At 42.4% G+C, this 23,837-nt stretch overlaps 1 protein-coding gene across 3 annotated transcripts in view; it reads right to left on the bottom strand.

The window, feature by feature from the left end:
• Positions 1 to 13,386: 13,386 nt before the first annotated feature.
• PDGFRA (platelet derived growth factor receptor alpha) overlaps positions 13,387 to 23,837 on the bottom strand; it is a 36,621-nt gene continuing 26,170 nt past the window's right edge. For all 3 annotated transcript variants that reach the window (XM_031056556.1, XM_031056517.1, XM_005415493.2), the window contains 8 exons: positions 23,326 to 23,492; positions 22,055 to 22,170; positions 21,405 to 21,527; positions 20,714 to 20,825; positions 19,026 to 19,125; positions 18,799 to 18,904; positions 17,853 to 18,088; positions 13,387 to 16,770 (listed from right to left, as the gene is read on the bottom strand). In XM_031056556.1, coding sequence (XP_030912416.1) covers positions 16,623 to 16,770; positions 17,853 to 18,088; positions 18,799 to 18,904; positions 19,026 to 19,125; positions 20,714 to 20,825; positions 21,405 to 21,527; positions 22,055 to 22,170; positions 23,326 to 23,492 — 1,108 coding nt within the window. In that variant the 3' untranslated portion in view covers positions 13,387 to 16,622. The remainder of the gene's footprint in view (positions 16,771 to 17,852; positions 18,089 to 18,798; positions 18,905 to 19,025; positions 19,126 to 20,713; positions 20,826 to 21,404; positions 21,528 to 22,054; positions 22,171 to 23,325; positions 23,493 to 23,837) is intronic.

Here is a 23,837-nt window from a genome sequence, read left to right as displayed (position 1 = left end):
AAGAATGAACAGGATTCTGTGTTACCTAAATCATAGTACTTATTGATAGATAAGGCATCATTAACACATTAATTCCTGAGGAACAATAGGTGTAACTATTGTTATATATCATAACTATAGTGTATAACAACCATAGCAGCTTCTACTGATGGCTTCAACTTGCCACAAGGACAGACTAGGTAACCAGCTGCTGTGTATTTTCTCCCTCTGCGAGCACATTCTCCTAGGCTTTCTCCACTTCCCACAGGAAGGCTGGTGCCCTCCCTCCTGGCCACTGCAGCCACCCACACCATCCTGCCACTGCAAGGTTTGGGTTTCTCTGATCCTGCTGCTCCTCCCTCACCTCACAGCTCTGTTAAAAAAGTCCCTAATATATCACCTTGCAGCCACTTGATAACCTTTTCAAAATGGTGTCTTAAACATTCCTTTGTATAAAGAAGAGCAAAGAAATATTCAGGGTTGGTTCCACCTCCAAAGAAATTTTGGAAAAACTATCTGCAAACACTGGCAGTGTCCACTTAATGGGGGTTTTTTTGGACTCATTGCCACCAAAGTATTTCTTCCAGATACTCCTTCATGAGCATGGAGTCAAATTTTGGTAGTGCCTTAGAAACTGCAGGAATATTTCTGCAGTATTGCTTCGCCCCTGTCTTCATCCTCCTCCTCCTTCCACCCCTGGTGCCCGGTGAGCCGCGGCACGTGTGGCCCCGGTGCCAGTGGTTCTTGAGGGTCCAACAGGCACTGCAGGGAGCCCTGGGGGGCTGAGCTCATACTGATCCTGGGGCTTCTGGGCAGCTCAGATAACCTCACCACGAGCTCAAGCTGACTTTTCTTTGGTGGTGCTCAGCAGCCCCCATTGCTCAGTTGTTTTCAGGTCTGTTACTTGATTTGCAGGGTGATTTACGAACTTTATTTAGCATGAGGAGCTTGACCAATAAAAGGATGGGGTCAAGGGTCTTTTTTTAAAGAGACAGATGATTACAGCCCTGAAGATTTTTGAAGACTCTGAGGTATCAGATGTCATCCTAGGAACACATTGACCTATTAATTTCAAGAGATGCTGTCAAAGAAAACTAACCTGATGCTTTTCCTTGTTCAGTGCTGTAAATATTTCATATACATGTTTCATATTTTCCCGTGACCACATATAGTTATACCTCCTTAACACTAATGAACAGCTCTTGTTGCATCCACAGCTACAGGGCCTCAAAGTTTTTTCAAAGAATGATATTTTGGTTGATCTTCAAAATCCTCTAGGTACAGGATATGTCTGTGGCATCCTTTAGTTTAATACATCAAATGTGAGGTAAGAGGGAAAGGCACTGACTGGAAACTGGAAACACAAATACCTGGGTGCCCCATTTCCTTTTTTAAAGAGGTTTAAACATCTCTTGGTTTCTGCAGAGGTTTAGGGACCCCATCACCTCTCTTTGCAAAGCCTGAATGTGGCAGTATGCCTGCTATGGGATGGTGTATGGGCCTTAGAGGGAGCCATCTTCTGGGGAGGCTCAGCTCCAGCTCGACAACAGGAGAGCAAAGGGGCTCCTCCTCAGTGTCCTTTACATTCTAACGCTGGCTTTTGTGTGCACTGAGTGCCACAGCCTCTCCCCTGGCTGCAGCAGGGCCTGAGGGCCAGCACATCCCTGACACCATGCTCAGGGCAGTGACCAAAGACAAACTGGACATCTTTGAGTGCAGATGTGCCCAAAACATGGGAAAGAGAAAGTCTGAAGAAATGCCTGAGACACAGATAGATTGAAATGCAGATACAGAGGGGATCTACAAGAGGGGGAAAGCAAGTCAGATGAATCATTAAATGAATAGCAGCACACAGCAGTCTCTCTTTCCATACCCCACTTACAAAACAAGGTGATTTTCTAATAAGAGATCATGGGACGGACCAGAGGCGAGCCAACAAGTGACTTACATAATAAGTTTACATTAAAGGATGAGATGCCAAAACACCCTCTAAGAAGGATACTAGAGAACAGTTTTAATAACATATTCCAAACTTCCTGAGGTTGTTTATACCTTACTACAGACTGATGAAATACTTTTTCTTACGTGCGGACTGATGTGAAATACCTTTCAACTACTACTAAAAGACCTGGGTGTAGAACACATACTTTCTCAGCTAAGAAGATTGCTTAAGCACCTCAAGAAAACAGCAAGTCACTTAATTACAAGATTCTGGGTATATTCCAAAATATTTCCTTCTATAAATTAACATCTCAAACAGGAGATTAAATGTTACTTTTAGAGTAATTTTATGGCATATTTGTTCTTCTGCAAATTTTCTTTCTCAGACATTAGAAGTGCTCTGGAGATCAATGAAGACCTGTGAAACATCACATGAAAAGAATTAGTCTGACCAGAAAGAGGGACAGGTTCAATTCTACACCCAGATGTATGCTCATGCAAGCCCCACTGACAGTGGCACAAAGTTCAGGAGTTACAACCAATAATCAGACCCAAAGTCATTAAAATGAAAACTAGTTACTAATGAATGGCTTGTTTGGTAAGCCATATGAAAAAGGATGGTGTTTTCAGTACAGATCCTAGAAGACAGATGTCCACATTTCAGAAATTGCTTCCAAACTGGTGCTACTTGGCACTCTCAGAAGAGAGAAAAAAAGATTTGAAAGAACACTCAATCTAAAAACATATTTGTGTCTGAACTATATTTATGTACTATAGCCTGTGAAATTTTGAAGGAAAGAATCAGTTCTGCAGTTGTGTTGTTGATTGGGACAATTTTTAGACCTCAGAAATACTTGAATGCATCTCACCTGAATCGATAAATGCCAAAAGAGAATGCAGCTAGTCTTACTTTTAATTCTTCTACAGAGTGTGGCAGCCCTTTACTCCAGCATCTCTCCACTTGTTTCCAGCTCTTCTGATTAGCTGAATTTCCCCAAAGTTGCCAGGTGAGGATGCTAGTACAAAGGATTTAAAATGTTGCCTGCAGGCTCAGGCTTCTTGAGCACTTTTCATGGTCCTTTGCACAGCTCAGAGACTGGAGAAGTTTCCACACCCAAAGGGAAACTCCACAGAGCCTCAAGCTTGACGCATATTCAGAGAGAAGGAAAACCCAGTTCTGCCCTGCTTTCCTCTGTACAAAGAGATTCATAACTGCATCCCTTCCCCAGGAGACTGTCTTATCCTTGCAAACTGTTACACAGCACTGGAAGGCTTTACCCACCTCTCCCCTTGGTGTCGTCTCGTTTTGCAGGTTACATTGAACATGAATTGCTCCAGAGGGAGTTTACAGTGCAGTGATAGGGGCACCCAGGTGGGAGCTGGGACACAGAGGACCATCAGCACTAATAAATATTTAATCTTTGTATGCAAAGTGTAACAGCTTCATTGAAAGAGACTCTGCACCTGCCAGCTCTGCTCAGCCCAGAGCCTGCTCAGCAAGGGCTGCAGGAAGACGAGGCTTGAAGCAGATGGTGGAGATGAACTTGGATCACCCAAACCATAAGCTTGTGCTTTAGTCAATCTGTACATTCAGCCCAATTAGTGAATAGTGCCAGATCTGCCAAAGCCACATTTTTCTCACGCTAAATGATTGATCAAAACAAAAGCAAACATCTCACCCAGGCTCACCAGTCAGCCTTGCTGCTGATCACGGCCCCACAGGCAGTGCCAGTGTTTCACAACAGTTGCTTTCTTCAGCTGTCAGTGCGCATCCTTTAGACATAAGCAGGAAATAAAGCACAAAACTGGAGACAGGAAATTGTTTAATGATAGAAATTGGCAAAGACAGGTGTAATCCTCAAGCTACATTTAGCTCATTTTAGGAAATATGCAGGTATCATTTTGACAGCACACTTAACAAAAAATGGTAGAGATTTACACGGCAAGATGTGCTCTTCTTAGAGGACCTAGCCCTCATTCTGTTGGTAAATTGACTGTCAGTCATAGCTGGAATGTGAGTTTTTGTGAAATCAGTCTAGAAAAGGACATTTTAAATTCAGCTTTCAGTGCCTTTTAATGCTGTTGTTGAATGAGAGCTTTGGTGTAATACAGATTGAAGGAAGTCTATTAGTACCTGCCCTTGGTTTCACAGCCTCTGTATAAACACTACCTTTGCCTCGGTTACTGGCCTTTCCTCATGTACAGCTGCTCCTTTGCTGCAAACTTTGAGCCAGGTTTAACTTTGCTTCATTTAATCTCTAACACCTTCCCTAGCTGTGGACTTGTCTCTGCTCTTTTCCTGACTCTTCTCATTAACCCAAGACACTCAGCTTTTTTTCTCAGTTCCCCATTTCTCATTAATTTATATTCCAAGAACCAAAAAGGGAAAATAATTATACATCGAAAACCCCAGGAAGTACCAAATTAAAACCAGGGAGCTGATTTGTGTCCTGAGAAGACTCCAAGGTCACAGTCCTCTACTGTTCCTCATTGTGACCAAGAAGCCTCCTTGACAGCTTCAACACACACACAGCAGCTGTAGGAAAAAAAAGGCCAAACATCACCCCTCTCCAGCTGTGCCTTCACATACACAGACAAATCCTGCTAGGAAATGACAAGGAGCAGCTGAGGGAAATGGACTTCAGAGATACAAAACACTCATCACTGCCTGGCTTGGAATGGATGGGATGAAAGAGGAAGTGTCAGATCCAAACCAGAGCGTGCACGTACACCTGTGGTTGTGTACACACAGCCATCTCAACCTGCAGAAGATGAAAAGCAGACTAACAACTCCCTTTGATAAGGGAATATAGCTATCTATGTTATTACATGCTAATGACTGCACAGAAGTATAAACCTGACTTTTTGGAAATGGGAGAGATAAATAGAAATTAATCATGGCTTTCTTACAGTTCTGCTTCATGGGTGTGAATATCTGAGACTGAAGGCAGTGCCTGAATATCCTATTCAGTATAGCTCCTGAACTTTCTTTCAGTTTTATTCAGACTGCTGCTAGTTATTAAAGCTCAACAGGCAAATTCTAGAACTATCGAGCAGATTCCGAGATTCTCATTTTTTAAAAGTTACTTGCACATTGAAAAAGACAAGAGAAAGAATTTTTTCCCTGACAAACCATGTAACCAAGTACACAACTCTACTTAATCAGCTGAATGCTGGTAGTCTTCCCACAGAAAGAATTTCTGGAGAAGCCCTGTAATCTGTGAGCTCCTGTGGACTTCTGGCAGGAGAGTGGGACTGGTGATGGGCTATACCAGATTCCTTTGCCGTGTCTTTGTGATGGAATCACAGATTGGAATCACCTGCTGGAATCACAGATTTTTCACTTTCATTTGTGCGTTGCTAACTCTCATCGTTGAAGATAAACAGCATCACATGAAACAAGCACAAACCTGACGGTCCATCAAGTGGAACTGAAAGAACCCAGCATGTTTTGTCTTGATTTTAAATCCTGCCTTGGAGGATCAGCTTATGGCTCCTGTTATTTGGTGCAGCAGTGCTTCAGGTTTTTTCTTGAGCACCATAATAATTTTGCCTCCTAGGCACCAATCAGGGTTAATAAGGTCAGCCAGAAAGGAGCAGATTGCCCACTATGTAATCAAGACAGGCTTTCAGTCAAAATATTTCTATGCCAGTAGGAATATTTCCAGACTTGTACTAGAAGATGAATAGGGATAAAACAGCATATGAGGACTTTTTTAATAACCCTTTGATAATATTTTGGAAGCAGAGATGAAAATATGCTTTAATTTACAAAGGATTGAAGAGTCATGAATTGAGGAACTGGAGAGAATATTGGGACACTGGTGCATATTGTCCATTTATCATTTTGATAATTTGGTTTCTCTCCTTTTCTCTGCTTCTCCATTTGGCATGTCTTGTATCAAAATACATATTTTTAAAGACGCAATCCCAGTGAGTTCCTGCACAGTTACTCACATGTATGGGCCTTCAAAACCTGTAGGTTTTAAACCCAAGGCCAATATGTGATTCAAAGTATTGCAGTGAGTGTGGAGCAAAGTACCTCAGTGAGCACTGAGCAAAGCATTTGTGTCCTCCAGAGCAAGGCTCAGGCAAATGACTCACAGCACCTGCAGGGAGAGAAGAAGGAGTCAAAGTGATTTTCCAAAGTACTGACCACAGACATATCATGGGGGTGATGTGGCCTTAAGGGAGAGGAAGGACAGGAAAGGACAACGGTGTTGTTAGTTTGTGACTTCCATAATTGTATGTTTGCAGAATTAGGAGGGAGAGAGGGAAGCAGGAAAGACAAGTATTTATCAGTTGCCACTTTCTGCTTGTTGCATGCTAAGGAATATTTCTGCCAATTTGTTTGCTAAAAGAGCTGAGCTTGCTGAAACCTGAAGTGGGGGGATTATATTGGGATAGGACATAAGCAAGCACAGCCACTGCCCAGGTAGCCCCTGCTCCTCCAGCTCTCTCAGAACCTTCTCATTACCTAACATCCTTTGCTTTCATTACTCCATCCACAACAATAACTGCATTTTCATGAAAAATGTTCTCTCCTGAGAAGCTGTGGCCCTTTAGTGCAGATATATACCTGTACATTCACATAATTAGCAGAATTTATTATACAGAATTACTGACAAGTAAGATCACATGCAAAGGTTGATAAGCTAAAACTGCATTTCAACAAGCCATTTTTGATGTAGTCATGACAATGTAATGAAAAGTTTGAAAGATGTACAATTTGTGTAATAAATGAATATTCACCTTTATTCTGAAGTATTAGTACTTGTGTCTAGACTTTGAGTGCTTCCAGTGACAGAGCTACTAAAGCCAGAAGAATTCAGATGGTTAGCAAAAATGGTATGTCTTCAAGATGTGCCTGCTGTACTAAAAAGATTTTATCTCAGCTTAGGCTGTGGGTCATGTGAGATAGATAATAATTGATTTTTTAATTTACTTTATTCATTGCTATTTTAAAATTTGTTTAATTTTTTAAACTATTTTTAATATCTTCTTTTTCCCCGATTCATTAAAAAATTAGGAACTTGCAAACATTCCCAAAATTTGGAGTGCTTGTCTATTCAAAGAGAGAGAAGGCATAGTTAAGTATATATAAATATAAACAATCCAATCTCATGACATCACGTCAGGTACAACAATATAATGACATAAAAATCATAATCTGACAGTGTTTTAGCTGCTGCATGGCTACTGGACATAAAACTCAAGGTAAAATGAAGAATGGGTGATTTGGGGAGTTGACGGGAGGACCAGTTGTCAGCTGTTCAAATCCAGCCCAGGCTGCCCTCAGCAGTAGGGCAGTAATGGAACTATCACTGCCATCACCTCCGGGCAGCTGTTTGGCTGGAGTAAAACGAGACAGCGGTCTACTCCCTTTGTTTTAGGTTACCCATGCCTCTGTTCTCCTGACAGTGCCAAAAAAGGTCTCAGACTACTCCCAAGAAGAGAGGTGTCAATGCACAAAACTCAGCAAGGGTGTCTCGAGTGATGGTAAGCACATCTAGAAGTAAGAAATCCATGCCAGAATCACAACATTCTCTGAGCCCTAAAGGAGCCTCCTTCAATGCAGTAGTTTTTTTTAAGGTTTTGTGAAGGTGTTCTGGTGATAACCTCAAGGCTAAATCCTTAATTGTCCCTCTTGGTGATCCAGGAGTGTCACACTTTTGACTTACTGGTCTTGACCGGAGTCTTGCCCAATGCTCCTGTGGGAAGAGGACAGAGGTGCTTTGTCCTGGGCAAGGTGACAGGGTTTAATCCCTGCTAGCACTCTAGGATGTGCCATATTATGGTGTTTATCCTGTCTAGTGCTTACATGGTATGGCTCCCCCTCCCACCACCTACAACTGTACAGGGGTCCTTCTACCTCCCTCACCAGCAGCAGATCCTGTTATTGGAGAGGTCTCTGGAACAGAGCTACTTTCCTGCCACACCATGAGTCAGACAGGTCTCAGCAGTAGGGACAGCAGTGTGTGTGGCTGAGGGACCTCATCAGGACCCTGAGGACAGCATGATAGAAGGCTGCTGGAATCAGATATATAGTATTGGAGAGAGAAGACTGGGAGGCAGGTTTGCCAGGAACTCCATCACCACTGCTCAGCAAACGTGTAAGAAAATTCTTTTCTACTGACTCAGTGCTCTCACGAGCCTCCTGCTCTCTCTCCTTGGTGAGGGAGAGGAAGATAACCTGAGCAGCATTGTGACAAAATTCAGTGCTGGCACAGCAGAGCTCCCTGGCTGAGATGGTCTCAGGATTAATATGCTGGCAGGTTGGCACGTCTTTTATGATCCCCATCCACACAGCTGGCAAAACCCAGGCAGCACTGGCAGCATCTCTGACCAGTGTGAAGTTGTAAGGCTGTGGTGGGGGCTCAGAGCCCTCTTTCCCATTACTCCTGAGCCATAAAGGTGAGGTGCCTGTGGGCAGGGAGCAGCAGCAGTCAGACATGTGCCCAAATACACAAGCCACTGCGTTCTGCTCACACATTTGAGCCCTTGTGTCAGGGACCCCCTTGGAAAAGGAGGTTCTCACTGGCTCCCAGAGCCAACTGCCACAGGGCAGAGCAGGGGAACAAAATGCATCTTTCATGCCTGGGTATCCCTTATCCACAGTTTGAGCAGCAACCCAGCAGACACAGTTCTCTATCTTCTATCCTCTATCCTCTGCCAGCATTTATTTGGAACCTCAGGAGGGAGGGGGTAAAAGTGGATTTCAACCAGGTCAAAAAAACCCAGTAGCTTGCTTTTTAGTCCATAGCATAAATGGGATTTTCAGGAAGAAGTCTGAGTACCAAAATATTCAAGCCAAAAAATAAAGTTTTTAATTTTTGGCAGCTCAGGACAGGTTTGGGCTGCTCAGTTTTTGACAGTAAAGCAACATATATTCGCACCATTTTTTTCTTCTTCTCTTACAGTATGCTGACATTTTCAAATGCATTTTCTCTTGAAATGCAGTTTCTCTTGAACATTTTCAACAACGCTTTTTCACGGTATTTAATTCTCAGGGTTTCTCACTGCCAGGGGAACAGCCAAGGATCCAGGGAGGAGCTGTGGAAATGCATTAGCAATGCCAGCTCTCAAGAGCAGCTCAAAGTGGCACTGGACCCCTTCAACTCTGGCCCTTGGCAGCAGCTGGTGTTGTCCAAGTTTGAAGTGGAGCAGAGATGCAGCAGAGCTCCCAGCGCTCATCCAGGGGGAAGCTGAAAAGGGTAGGCACAGGAGAAAAGGGCCAAGTCAAATGCACCCTTGATCAAATGGCGCAGTCTTGGCAAGACAGCAGGAAAACCAGACTGTGTCATGTCCCAGCATTGTCTCACTACTTGTGCCAAGCCTTGCAGTCAGGAGAGAGTGTCTCCTGACCTGCCCACAGCTGTCCCCTGTACTTCAACCAAAGGCAGCGTCAAAGCCTCCGTGTTGCTACATTGCACTGTAGTTGGAAATGCTATGGAGGGTCCTCTATAGATTCCTGCTTTTGCATCCATGAAAACCAAGTGCAAGCAGCTCTGACCCAGCCCAGGAGGGCTTGGCAGTGGCACCCCTCCTGCTCTTCACTGAGCAATCTCTCTGAGCCAACAACAGGGAGACACAGCTCAAAGAAGCATGGAAAGGTCTTGTGACAGAGTGGGAAAACACATTTAACTAAATTCACCTGCATGTTTTTACTGAATAGAAGTGTTATGCTAATTTTTTTTCCTACAGGCATCTTTTCTCCTTCAGGCCAGTCCACCTCCACAAACTTCTAGCCAAAGGAGTTCCCTCTTCATACACAGAGCATCAGTGTTGCACACACGTAACCAGGACTGTTGCAGGCAGACACCAGGAACTACACTAAAAGCAACTAAAATATGCTGATGAAATCCCACTTCCCTGCTCATCCAGCCCATCAGACTAGAAATGATAGGGTTTCTGAGCTCCTCTGAGCAAACAGTGTGAAAATATAAGTCTTGGTTTGGTGCATGCCCAGAGTGTTGAACTAAGAACACTTGTCTCATATGTAAGCAGCTGCAAAACCTGATATTTACACAAGGATTCACAGAGATGAGAAAAGCCTGCGTATTTTTTTCTAGATGGCAGGCTCTGATTCAAATGGGAATTAATTTGGGAAAACCCTCTGGTTTGTATCATACAGCATGCCAGGTTAAATGACTAGAGTAGACTCTATTTTTGTAAAATTGAACATTAGCTTTAGAGCACTGACATTGTTCCCACATCAGTATAGTAGCATTTTTGCCTACCAAACACCCATCATTTTGCATGTCAAATAGATTATAAAAAAAAAGCAGAACTCTACCTTTAAAAGCACTCAATCAACAAGATCACAAATGCACTTGGTATAAATACAATTACACCTATATATGCTTTTTTGCAGAGCTCTCCCTGGGAACCCACACATGCTTGGCTTACCTTAGACAAGGTGGCTGCAATTTCAAAGCTTAGAGCTGCCTTTGAATGGCCTTTCTTAGACTTGGGTATGAGCTGGCACATGCTTCTGCTGGCAACACAAGGGCTGTTGTCTCAGCCACCCAGCAGTAATATGCAAAAGAAGGCTTTTATGAGACCAATTAGTAGAGCTTGAAAACCCAACCCAGGTTTAGCTACCCAAGCCCCACCTCAAGGGCTCGAGTACCTGATGTGAGCTTCTTCTCATTTTTTTCAGATTTATAAGGTGGTCTAATAAATTACATCCCTCTTCTTACAAAGCTTGGATCACTTTTATGGAGAAATGCTGAAGCAGGCAATGCTTCTGCTGCCAGAGGCCAGCAGAGCTAATGGCAGGGTGGATACAGCAAAGTCAGATACATCAGATTGCTGCGGGGAATAGCTTCAAACTCGAGCTAACCTCCACACCCCATGCTTTCTGGGAGTTACATTTTGGGGGTCTTGGTACATACATTAGGCTGGTCGCACCTATTTTTTTTTCAGTCTCACAAAGGCACATGAACCTGGCCCTCAGCTCAGCAGTGCTTTTAGGTCCCCATCTAGCACCAGCATAGCACTAAAGCAACAAAAGAATGAATGCAGAGAAAAAGACATAATCTCAGGTGATATTAGGATATCTAAGGTATCACTTCTTGCCTCATTTTAAATCATATTTTATTTTAAATCCCTCCCTCTCTCTCCACAAGAGGTAAATTTTTTGAGGCAATAGGCAGAGTGCTATTAGGGATAGCAATGCAGTTGCCAGTCTCATTCTGTAAAAAACTACCATTATCACAATAGGTTCAAAATTCTTCCAAAAAAAACAGCTGGAGCTGATGGACACTGTGTTCCTCCTATTGCTTTTAGAGCTCCAGCTGCTCTGCCTCTGCAGTGGCAATACATCTGTGCTGCTGTGCAAGCAAAAACAGAGAAAGGATGAGGAAAAGAACAATTTCACATATTTTTGTCTGTTGCTTCCATCTTGTGGCCAACTTGAAAAAGAAAAAATTGGAGTTTTATTTCAGTAAAGTTATTATTAACAAATGAAAGGAAACACTGGAATTTTTAGAGGCAGTTCTAATCCTTAGGTCCAGTTCTTTGGATGGGAGTGAATTGGGCTTGGCAGCTAGGTTTTCCCTTTGAAAAGCATTGAACACCAATGCCAGCAGAGGAAGGGGTTGGTGCCCTCTCTGCCACACACTCTGATTTGGTCTCACACCAGCTGCTGTGCCAAGGGTGCAGGACAGAGATGGGGTCAGGAGGACAAGCCCATGAGTGCTGAGCCTTCCCTCACCCTGCTGAAGGCAGCAGCGATGGGACTCCAGCAGAGTATGGACTCTGCTTCAGCTGCTGGCTTCATGAGCTAGCCCAGACCCATGAGGTGGATTCTCTCTTCTTTGTTTTTGAGCCTACAAAGTCTTTTCTTTGTTTCTCTTTCATTTTTCCTGGGGGTTACGCCAGCACACAGCTCCCATACCACACAGCCTCTAACAATGGGGATAACTTGACGGGACACAGCAATCTTGCTGAGACAGCTGCAGAGGCACCATGCCTCTGCATGAGATGCCATGGGGGGCATCTCAAGGGGGCTGGATAACTTCTTCCTGGCTTGTGAACCTGCTGCTTTTTCCACTCATAGCAACACAGCTTAACCAAAAATCTTTTTACCTGCATAACCGAAAGTAATTCCCTTCCTATCCTCCTGGCCAGAAGCCTGCCCTTCTCAGCTCCTGGCACGGTGCTGCTCTCTCACAGCTCCTGTTTCCTGGGCAGACTGCCTCTGCCTTGTGCCATTGCATGCCCTCAGCACATTTCCAGCCAAACACTTGCTGAGGCCTTGAGACAGGGAACAAGCTGATGTGTGGAACTCACGTCAGACCCCCAGTCTGGTGGACCAAGGAGCTAGAATTTTGCCCAAAATGGGTCTGCTTCAGCAAGAAGGTGAGAAACTCGCCATCCATGCTCCCCAGCATGGACAGATATGCTCACAGGCACACACAGCCATGCCCTGTGCTTGGGAGGATGCTCTGTAGCCAGGCTCTTGCGTAGAGAGGGATTTTGGTACCCCCACACAGCAGAAATGACGAGTCCATTGGCCCTTGTGTCTCACACAGCTGCTGAGCTGCCAGAAGAGCAGGTGCACAGCCCAGCAGGATGTAAGGGCACAAGCACTTCCAGGGCTCTTTCCTGTGCCCCTGTGGTGGCAGGAAGCGGTGTGTGTCTGTGCAGGGCTGCAGGATAAAGACTCCTTTCAGTGAGGACACACAAAGGAGACACGACCTACTGTAACTCGTATCCAAGGCGAGGGCCCAGGATGCTGCACCCCATTTGAATGAGGAGGGGGATATGTTAGATGGAGAGTTCATCTCCCAGCAAGTTCCCAGTAAGAACAGTGACCACCCCAAGGACAGCAGGTTGCTAACCTACCCATTCACAGGGCATTCCCACAGCCAGTCTTGCCTGGCTCCCACTGGAAAACCAAGACAGCCTTTCGTGCAGGAAGTGCAGCTGCCAAGTTTAATTCCAATTTCAGGTTGAAATCTTGCAAATCTTCTCAAATTCACATTCAGTTACATATGCTGTGTAAAATTGATTCTGTGGGAGCACAGAACCATACTAAAAATTTAGTGTGATTCACAATGGTGTTGAGTTCAACACAAGTTCAAAAACCCTGTAGCCAGGGCCCTTTCCTGAGTGTGGGCAGAGCAGCAGGCATCAACCCCCCAGCACACATGGTGCCAAGGCCAAGGGTTTCATCTTGGGCAGGGAGCCCAGTGCCCACCCACTCACCCACCCAGTGCTGGAGCACCATACCTGCTATGTTTTGGGAGATAATATGACTGCCCACAGATGTCACTTGGTATCCTGGTCATTTGCTGCCAGCACTCCCTCACTGTGCCCAGTGGAAGGGCTAGGAGACAGAGTTGTCATTACTGATTGATGGCTTCACAGACAGCTCAAAGACCTCTTGAGGGAAAAAATCCCTGAGCAAGACTGATTTTTTATAACCATCTTTCAATAAGTGAGTATAGAGCCCTCACATATCCTTAAATTATATATCATTTATTGAAATATAAAGATCTTCATTTACAAGATTTTTTCAAAGACAAAATATCAACAGGGGCATTTTTGAAATACATTTTGTGCCTACCATCACTCAGGCCAGTTTGCCCTTCTTCAAACATTTCACAACAGCCATCATTTTGGAAACACTTCCTTTTTTATTATTCTAAAATATAACTTTTGGACATTCAAAGTGCAACAGTTAACGTGCCTGTGGAATATATCACAGTAAAAAAAATATAAACAAAGGCAGTGATATAGCTGTCATAAATGTTTTGGCAGTATTCTAGAAGTCTATATAAAAATACTTATATACATATTGATGTATAACATCATCATATCTCACGTCCTTCATCACATAATAGGACCATTTTGTACAAGTTGCAGACCACGCTGTAAGGAATTGGTTGGCCATTCCAAATCAAAAGCTGCATTTTGTAGGATAACACTGATTGTCATTATACAATTACTGTAGCAAAAGGTTTGGGAATATCTCTTCCAGTGGCTTCTCAAAAAGTAAGCCATAAAAAAAAAGTCTGTAATACTGATAATATTGTGAAACTAAGCAATTCATTTTCATCCTTTCACACTTCTCCCTCTCTAGTAAATCCTCTCTCTTCCTCTTCTTCTCATTCCAGTTTCTAGGCCAGCTTGTCTGATTCCAAGCCTGCAGTGAGCTGGGTTTGGCTAGACCTCTGCCAGGGATGCAATTGATCTGAACAATAACCATGCCAGGATGGAGAATTAACATTACCAGAAAGTGAGCTGGCTCTGATTCACTGTCTGAGTCTAGCCTGAGATGCACTGTGAGATACAGAACGAGGCTGGTGAGGGGAAGGCAAAGCTGCACGAAAATGTCCTTAGATTCCAGTAACTGATATAATAAAACATGCTGGGGCTGATTTTCAAACCCTGAAGAACACTAGGCCATGTGCAAAAAATGCAGGTGAAATTGCTTGCCTAATTTGAATGTGCAGTTGTAAAGACTACGCATGCAAATTAAGGCACATGTCATCTCAAGTGGCCATTCAGATATCTGAAATATCCATAGACAATTTGTGTTTCCTCAATTCATAGTTCATAACTGGAGGGAGATTTCACACCATCTCATCTGTCCTGGCTATATCAAGGGTCTATGTTTCACAGTTGTCCCCATACAGAGCTCAGTGACATGTTTGGCAAAAGCATGGTCCCAGGAAGACACTTGTTCTTGATCTGTGGAATGCAAGAAGTAGAGGATGCACCATCAATCACCATTCCTTCTGATTGTCAGCTTCCATCGGGGTTGAAAATGTGGGGGCTCGCTTCAGGTCCTGTTTTCACATTTGCTGTGATCTTGTGCATGGCCTCAGCCAGGTGACAGCTTGAAACCCAGACCCAGAATTATTTGCCTGTGCAGTGTCCCACACTATAACACTGCCAAAATTGCGTTTGCTTTTGTTTGATCTGTAGCTGTCCACAAGTGAAGTCAAGGGGACTTACGAAGCTTTTTGTAGGGCCATTTGAGGGTAAACTGTAGTTTGACATCGAGCATGTTCTGTCAGTCACTCTTTCACACTTCCTAGGAAAATACTGCAACACAGGAATGAGTTTGCACCGCATTTGCATTGGTTGTATTGTAACAGAGGCTGGGCGTATCCCACAAGGTGCTCATTGCACTGAATTAAGGCAAAGTTTGAAAGCTGAGTACCAGAAAGGATGGAGCCCTTGGCAGTGATATAATTTTTTTCACATGTAAGTCTTCCAAAGCATAATTTCTCAATAACACATTGTACAGTGATAGCAGTAATCATAATACTTTGTTCATATAAGTGGTGTCAAAAATCAACAATTGCAGGCTGAGAGCAGATTCATTTTCATGCACCTTTTTCCAAAAAAACACTCCTAGAAGCATTTACCTTTTGTAGTTACAGTCTGCAAAGATAGTAGAGATTTCTTCTCCTGTTTAAACTTGAAAACTAAGACAAGAATATTTTCTGCGTATTTATTTCTGCTTATTTGAAGTTGCGTTTCAGGCTAGGAGAAATGTCTTTGTTTCTTGAATAGTTTAAATATCAAATCAATTCTTCACAGCTAACTTCAGGATAAGATTTCTTTTGAGTACCATGAAACACTAATAATGGGGTATTGCTGGTGGTTTATCATAATCTTCCATTCTCCAGCATCTTGGAAATCTGGTATAATTTTTTTTTAATTGAAACTTTTAGGACCTCACTTAATCAGAGGAAAACTAATTGCTTCTAGTACATCTGCTTAGAAAAGCTACTCAGCTCATGAAAGAAAAAAATCTAAATTTTTTTCTCCATGATAAAGTAGTTTTAGCTAACCAGAACAATTACCATTCTGTGTAGATCAAAAAAAAGAAAAAAAATGTCATAAAATTTTTTGGGCTGGAAATTTCTCCCCTGCACTTAAAAAAGTGTTTTGATATTGTGCTTTTACTGAAGGACAATGGATTGTAAAATATACATTTAGTGTTACTGAAAACAGTAGTAGTATTATTTTGAAAACAGCTACCTTCTATAGTTAATAAAGACTTACTAGGTTTCTAACACCTATTATAGACTGAATTTTAATTATCATTATTATTATCATTATTATTCCCCTTTACTTGCATTAATGGTGGAAAGTAACATGTTTTATAGTACCGGTCAGTCCCTTGTGGTTTTAGACCTTTTTGGTCCAAAAGTGGTTTTTGCATGTTCTTCAATTCACATGATAGTTCAACAGCAGCTGACATTGAGATTGAGGGAGGAAGTACACAGAATTCAGGAATGACCTCTTCTAAAATCCATGGCATATGTTCAATGTGCACCTCAAAAGATCCTTGAGTAGACAGTTATTTACATAATTACAATGGTGAAGTATTGCTGCAGTGGAAAATTGATCCATCAAAGTTATATGAATGCCCTTGAAACACAAAACTGGTCTGTTTGTGGCCTTTCCCTTCATCCTCCTACCAGTTGGAATGGCAAACAACACCGAGATGCTAGTGAAGTACTGCAAGAAGCAACACTAAAAAAATCCATCTTCAACATGTCTCTTTCATTTATACTCAGGCTGAGTCCTGTGCCCATTTCTGGGCGTTCCTTTCTACAAATCCACCTCCTCTTCACATCCTTGACGTTGCAATAAAGTGGTTTTCTCTGTGGCGCAGAAGTCTGTAGACAGCTGGGGAAGGTTCCCTGTGTGCAGAGCTGGCGGGTGTCCGTGGGTTACAGGAAGCTGTCCTCCACCAGGTCTGAGGAGTCGATGCCAATGTCGTCCATCATGTCAATGTCCTCAATGGTCTCGTCCTCTCTCTTGATGAAGGTAGAGCTACTGGAACCAGTTTCAATGGCACTTTCTTCAGATGTCTGTGAACTGGAAGAGACAGATATCTCAGAGATAAGGTATGTGGTGACTGTGGTTGAGTAAACACTGCAGTCTCTAGCAGAACTGAACACTACCTCCCCAGATGCTTTCTGACCCACGGTGCAATCTCAGGTGACTATCACCACTAGTTTCATGACATATCTTGTATATCAAAAGTAGAGAACCACCTTGGAATTCAAAGGACCATGCTGTTCTTATGTTCCTCCAAGCACTCTCAGACAGATACTTGTTGGAGAAGTAGTTTTATGACACTACCGTCACTATAGGTCACTTAGGTAAATCTGGAGAGGTCAGGTGAAAATCAGATGGCAATAACAGACAGTAAGATAAGAATAACAGAGAGAGAGGATATGTCTTAATTTTGATAGTACTTTTAGGGACTTTTTTTCCCCTCACTTGAATAAAGCACAAAAATACACCAAAAAAAAAAAAAAAAAGAAAAAAAAAAAAAAGAAAAAAGGTATTTCTAGGTTGCTGAATCTATACAGTATGAATTAAGGGCTGAATTAAACCTGCACCATTCACACTTAGGGTCAGACAGTGCTGTGTTGTAGTGGCATTGGTCATGCAAATTGACAAGAAAGAAGTAAAAAGTTCTGGACACCCTGCTTTCATAGAAAACTAGAAGATATATAGACCTAGATCATAGAAGATATTATCAACAACTTCTCCCAGATTTTAGAATTTGTCTCATACAAACAAATCAATCCTTTGAGATCTCATATGAAGCTCCAAGGAGGCAAGATGTGATGCAAATTGTGCCCACAGATCCACAAGACAGCCACTGTGACTTGACCAAGCTATTAAAGGAGTCCCAAAAACATATGGAAGCCCCCTACCAGAAGTCGCCTTACCCTGGCACCCACAAAACAGGCAAAGTTAACTTTTTCCCATTGAAGACACTGTGGGCAGTCATACTACCATATTTATATGTGACTCCCCCAGTAAGTAGTTTGAACAGAGCTAGGGAAACCATTTGCAGAGTACAATGCTGGAAAGTGTAAATGGACACTGCCGACCATGACCCTAGGTGGTGACTATGGGCTAAGGGATCTGTAAACTGCACCTACCTGTGTCTGTTCCTTTTGCCAAGCTCATCTTCAGAAACAGGGTCAATGTCAGGCAGGGGAATGATGTATCCACTGTCAGCACTCAGCCTCTGCTCGTCAAATCCACTCTCCCTGTCCTTTAGCTTGTCTTCATTCTTGTAAGTTACACCAATGTAAGCATTGTCACAGTCCCCTCTCATGCGTGTGACAGCTGGGTGATCACTTTTCAGGAAGTCCAGATGAATCTTCTCATAGCTCTGAAAATATTAATTTCAACCCCCTCATTAGATGCTATTCACTAAGGCTGCCTTTCTTCAGATGGGCGGCTGTGATTCATTAGCCTAGCAAATATTCTGCCCTATGAGCCAGCAATACTGGATAGAGAAGTCCAGAATGTTCAATTGCTTTAAAGGGAGAAGTGACATGTAAGTTTTAGATGATGCAGGAGCAAAGCTTTGCGGCAGCCCAAAGCAGACAAGTAGATGTGAAAGAAAGGTAAAGAAAAGGGAGTTAAGGTAGGTCAGAAAAATGAAACACTGAATGATGGGGAAAGCACAAATAGTCAAGAGCTATCAGAATTGTGAGGGGAAAACTTGCTGGTGTCAGGATCCAAAGAAGGAGACAGGGAGATTATACACATGGGCCAAGAAGTCCCTTTTATATAATTATTTCACAGCCTACAAAATCCCATGAAAATTTATAGAACTAGTTCTCCAGTAGAAAAATTGAGTTGTTGGGATTTAATTAGACATAAAGGGTTCTGCTTCCCAGTTAATACTGCAGAACTGCTTCTCTCAGCAAGTTTGACTGAGGAAACCAAACATGCAATGTCCCGATGCTAATCACATAATTCACATAGCTTAGAATGTGCCAGTTCAGTGCTCATGGCTCTCATGGCTGGAACAATGCTTATAATTCCCTCTGAAGCAGTATGCAGAAAACACAGAGAAAATTACAAAGAGCAAACCTTTTTGTACTCTCCAGGCAGCAAGCTCTCCACAATTTCACTCAAATGGTAGAAAGAAGGTCTTTTCTCTGGTTCACTGTTCCAGCACTTCACCATAATCTCATACCTGCAGATAGGAAGGAAACCAGTTTAACCACCTGGTAGAGGAACATAACTGATCAAACAGAGACTAAAGCCAGAATTCTCTGGAGACTGGGCAGGTGTGGAAAAGCCAAATGCACACATACACTTCATTGGTGGCATGATCGGGTTTGGCCATTCGGTATCCACTCTTGATCTTATTGTAGAAAGTAGAATCGACCATCATGCCAGGATAAGGTGTGCCACCTGCAGATAAAAGAGAAGCAAAAGTACTACTCTATACCTAAATATCCATACAGAGTTCCCAAATACTGTCTTGTTCATGTTAAGAAGTGTTAACACTACAATTTAATATGACATCAGAATGATTCTTTCCTAGCCAGCATTTCACATCAGAGCTATTGTCTTGATGACATTAAGCCGTAATGCGAAACACTGGCTAGGAAAGTTTGAAGTCGGTACTAGTTAGAAAAAAAATGCCTTTACAGTGTTTATAGAATGTATTGGGAACAGAGATTGGATGATACCTGGATCAGGCCATCAGCCTGAATTTGGCATGGGTTGTCAAAAAGTTTGGGCTTGGCCCAAGCTAGCACAGGTAACTGATAATTTGGGGCTGCAACACAGAGTCATCATTGCCCTCATGCTCAGTTGCTGCTGATGTGTAAAAGAGTAATTCAAGCTGAAGTCAACATGGTAGCAAGATATAATTGACCTTTTTAACAAACACTGCTGAGGATATATTTTGCTTTCCAAAAAGGAACAATTTTCTCAGATGGAGGAGGCATACTATAATATTACTTCAGAAATCTCTGACCTCTCAAAAGCAGGATTTTCACCTAAAAATAAGCTTCAAAACCTTCTTTACAGGTAGAGCAGTGAAGTTTAGTGCTTCAGTTCCTGAGCTGTCCAATGCCTCCCAGGGATATCAGGGAATGGCTATTTACAGGAGCCTATGATGCCCAGAGATTACAGGAATCAATACCATAAATAGTGGTGCAACTGTTGTTTTCTGAGAAGCAGTTATGTGACAACTTGTTCTAGCAAATAACATTAGGCTTGGGGTTGCCGTGGGGCAGCAGTAGGTACCACACAGGCATGAGTAATTCTGCTGGCAGTAAATCTGGGCAATGCAGGCTCGCTGGAGCAGGCCAACCACCCGTCCAGGTGGCTAATTAATTAATGAGGCTGAGGAGAGAGCCAGGCTGCTCCCAGCTGGGAGCTGTGCATTGTCTGGAACTGCTATATATTGTCATAACCACTTTACACTGCCATAAACCAACTGTGTGAACAGTGTTGACCTGGAAATGAGAAGTCAGTGTCCCAGAAGATTGACATTTATTTTCATTCTGTAATGGGACTAAGACAAGCTCTTTTGAAACGTGTATGAAGAGAGTGTTCCAAAGCAGCTGCTGAGCTGGGCTGCAGCCCCAGGCACCCCATTGCAAGGGAGAAGCATGTTGCTTCTCATATTAGACAGAAAATCAATCCTGTTGTGGCACGCCAATACTTTTCCACAAAAGATTTTCACGCAGTTCTTTTAGTTTTACAGCAAAAAACAGTACATCACAAAAACAAACAAACAAAACCAAAAAAGCAAAACCCTCAAACAAAGGAACAAAAAAATCCATACCAAAACAAAACAGAATTTTGGGAGAGTATGGGCATTTCACTTCACACCTAACACTGATATCTGAAATCCCATACAGAAGAACAGCTAACAGTGGATTTCATGCATATATTTTCACATGCAGAATTTGAAATACTTAGTGTAGAACAGTTTGAATTGAAAAAACTTAATCACTACACATAGGAAAATATTTACAATACATACCAAGAGAAAATATTTCCCACAGCAGAATGCCATAAGACCAGACATCACTTAATGTTGTGTACAGGTTGTCAAAAATGCTTTCAGGTGCCATCCATTTTACTGGGAGGAAAGTCTGTGATAAAAAGAAAGAAAGCCCAAACACACAGATTAGTCATTAAATAAATTATTACTATTGCAATTGTTGTTTGATAGCCAGGAATAACATCCCTCTATAAGAAAAGCAATGTTAACCTTGCTAGTTTATTTTTAATTCAATTTAATACAGAGGTACCAGGATTATAAGCAATGCTACTTGTTGCTCCCCACAAAAACTAGTTAAACCATAGCTGTATTCATTTCATTACTGGCAAATGACCAGGTAGTAAATGATTGAAGGTATGATGTAAAATCTGGCACTGCTGAACTAGGTCTGATATGTCATTGTTTGACAGTTACTTAATAATTTATCCAGTCACAAAACCTGCCAGTTAAAAATATCAGACTGTGAAGTACTGAACGTGTACTTTTTCCCTTTAAAACAGAGTTAGAAAAGTTACAGGAATTAATGATCTGAAGATAAATTGTTCTGAGGCGCATTCATCCCAATGGTCAATTACTGTAATCAACACTGAATGGCAAGAACATGAAATAGCATTTAGAACTGACAATTTTCATTTCAGTTAAAGCAGAGCTCCAGAGATTAAGTACATACACTGCCCTTGGAGACATAGTTGGAATCATGCATGATGTCTCTAGCCAGCCCAAAGTCACAGATCTTCACAATTTTTCCTTGAGCCAGGAGGACATTACGAGCGGCCAAGTCACGGTGCACACACTGTGTGGAGAAAAATGAAGTTGTTCAAGCACATGCTTTTTCTATGAGGGCCACTGCCCTTACAAAAGGGTTGGCTTTCTAGGTGAAGTCCTAACAAGACCTTCTGAACAAGCACCTGCTGACAGGACCAGCGAGGTCTCATATGGATGCCTTTTAGGGGGGAGGAGGCAAAAGGGAGATCCCCCTTTCCCATTCTATCCCTCATGTACTAATGATACACCTGTGCTTCTGACCATGCTGGTTTGTGACTGCATGGACCCTTCACCCAGACTCTGCTTTGACCCTCCACCATCTCTGGTATCCTGACTCCATCAATGTCACAGGATGAAGCAGGGGAAGACAAGTGACTGCTGCTTTTATTTTTCCCCACCATGGTGATCTCCATTTCCAGGTAAGTGAGAAAGCTGTCTATATCTCCAAAAATAATACTATATTGTGTCATATGCTCAAAATCTAAATTTAAAACCATAGCTGCAGAAGACATTTTTACACCTTATTCCATTTCGCTTACTTTTTTATTTTCTTACATTTTTAGAAGCCAAGAATTCCATTCCCCGTGCAACCTGGTAGGTGAAGCTCAGCAAATCCAATAAGCTGAGGCCCTCTGAACTGTCATCTGAAAGAAGGTTTTTGACTTCTGATTCTATCAAAAAAAGAAGAAAGATGTGATTTTGCTGTGAAGTGTGAAAGGAGCATCCACCTTCCCCTACCTATCATGATTCCGAGCTGATAATTTTAGCAGAGTACCATGACCAAGACAGCCTTTTCATAGTAACTATTACCACTTTTAATGTCTGCATCAGTCACTGACACATACTGCATTTTTTAAAACAGCCAGCATTAAATAGCAGGTTAGGGGTTTTCTCCTGTCTGTAATTTTTTCCCCCTGGGAACAGCAGGAAAAAGAGAGAAAGAATTGTTGCTGGACATTACTGGACTGTCACATGGGTTGTTTACTCATTGTGTGGTACAAAAATATTTATTTAGAGGTGATGCCTTCATTAGGGTTTTGTGCATGCATGTACATTCTTAGCCATTTACATTTGCTGAACACTGTTGTTTCCCAGGAAGTATTCGCTGGGACTCATCCAATACCAGCAAAAAGGGTCAGGAATTCATGGCAACAGTTCTTATTTATTTTATGAAAAATGCTGGAAGAAAACCAGTCAAAATTCAGTGATTCGTTTTTCCTGACTGTCCTAGAGCATGAGTACATAAGTCTGCCATGTAAATCTGGGACTGGATATGGTTCCATTTCTGAGGCCTGGAGGCAGAAGTGGTGGTGTCTGTTTTTAAACAAAAGCACGTTTGGGTTCTGAGAACAGGGGCAGGAAATAGGATGCATTCATTATCTTCATTACATAATCCAGGAAAATATTTGGGAGTGTTTTGCATTTGGTAAGTGTCAGTTAATGTGAAATGTAAGTGGAAACCGTACAATAAAAACTACTATTATTATTGGTCATTGCTATTGCTCAAAATCCTTCAAACTACAAGCCTGATAAAATCACTGCCTCCTGAGAGTGCCTACAGCCCCATTGCAGAGCACAACTGCTCAGTGCTTCAGCACAGAAACAAACACACAATGGGACCCCTTCTTCCCGAGCAACATGCTCTCCTACCCCCAGAGCAGGATGGAAGAACACAACCACAAGCTTTTAGCTTACAGCTTATGCTCACACTCTTGCTGAACAGAGCTAAACAGTTTGTGTGCATTTAGAGGACAAAAATCAGATACCTGTTTACACAAGAGTCATTTGTATCAATGATATATGCTGAAGGGACAGTTCTACATTACCTGACATGGATTTCTTCTTATATGAAGCAGGCCGATCGTACACAGATCTCTGGATATCAGAGTATTTAGAGCCCTCCTTCCTTTCCAGCATTGGCACATACTGAGTGGTATCAGCTTGTTTCATGTCCATGTATTCTCCAGTGTTTTCAAATGACAGTATCACATAACTGAAATTGGGAAAATACACAAGTGTATCAGGTAGTGACTTCCCTGTCAGAGCATGTGCATATCTAACCATTCATTTAAGGTGTACTATTGTATTGATGTGTGATCCAACAGCTGGCTTCTTGTTAGGAAATATACATATATAAAGATCATTACCAGATATCATATGTACAACATAACCATCACTTATTAATACATGTTACTGCGTATTACTGTAGTCAAACACAAGCACCCCAAACTCAGGCTTTTGCCAACAGTCAGGTATGTAACCATGCCTTATTTCCCAATACTGAACTCGAGTATCATCACCTAGGGCTTTTAGTTCAAGGTATTTCAGATGATAGGTG

The sequence above is a fragment of the Geospiza fortis genome, unplaced genomic scaffold, assembly GCF_000277835.1.
Source record: "Geospiza fortis unplaced genomic scaffold, GeoFor_1.0 scaffold40, whole genome shotgun sequence".
Taxonomy (NCBI): domain Eukaryota; kingdom Metazoa; phylum Chordata; class Aves; order Passeriformes; family Thraupidae; genus Geospiza; species Geospiza fortis.
This window is presented reverse-complemented; position numbering and strand designations above follow the sequence as displayed.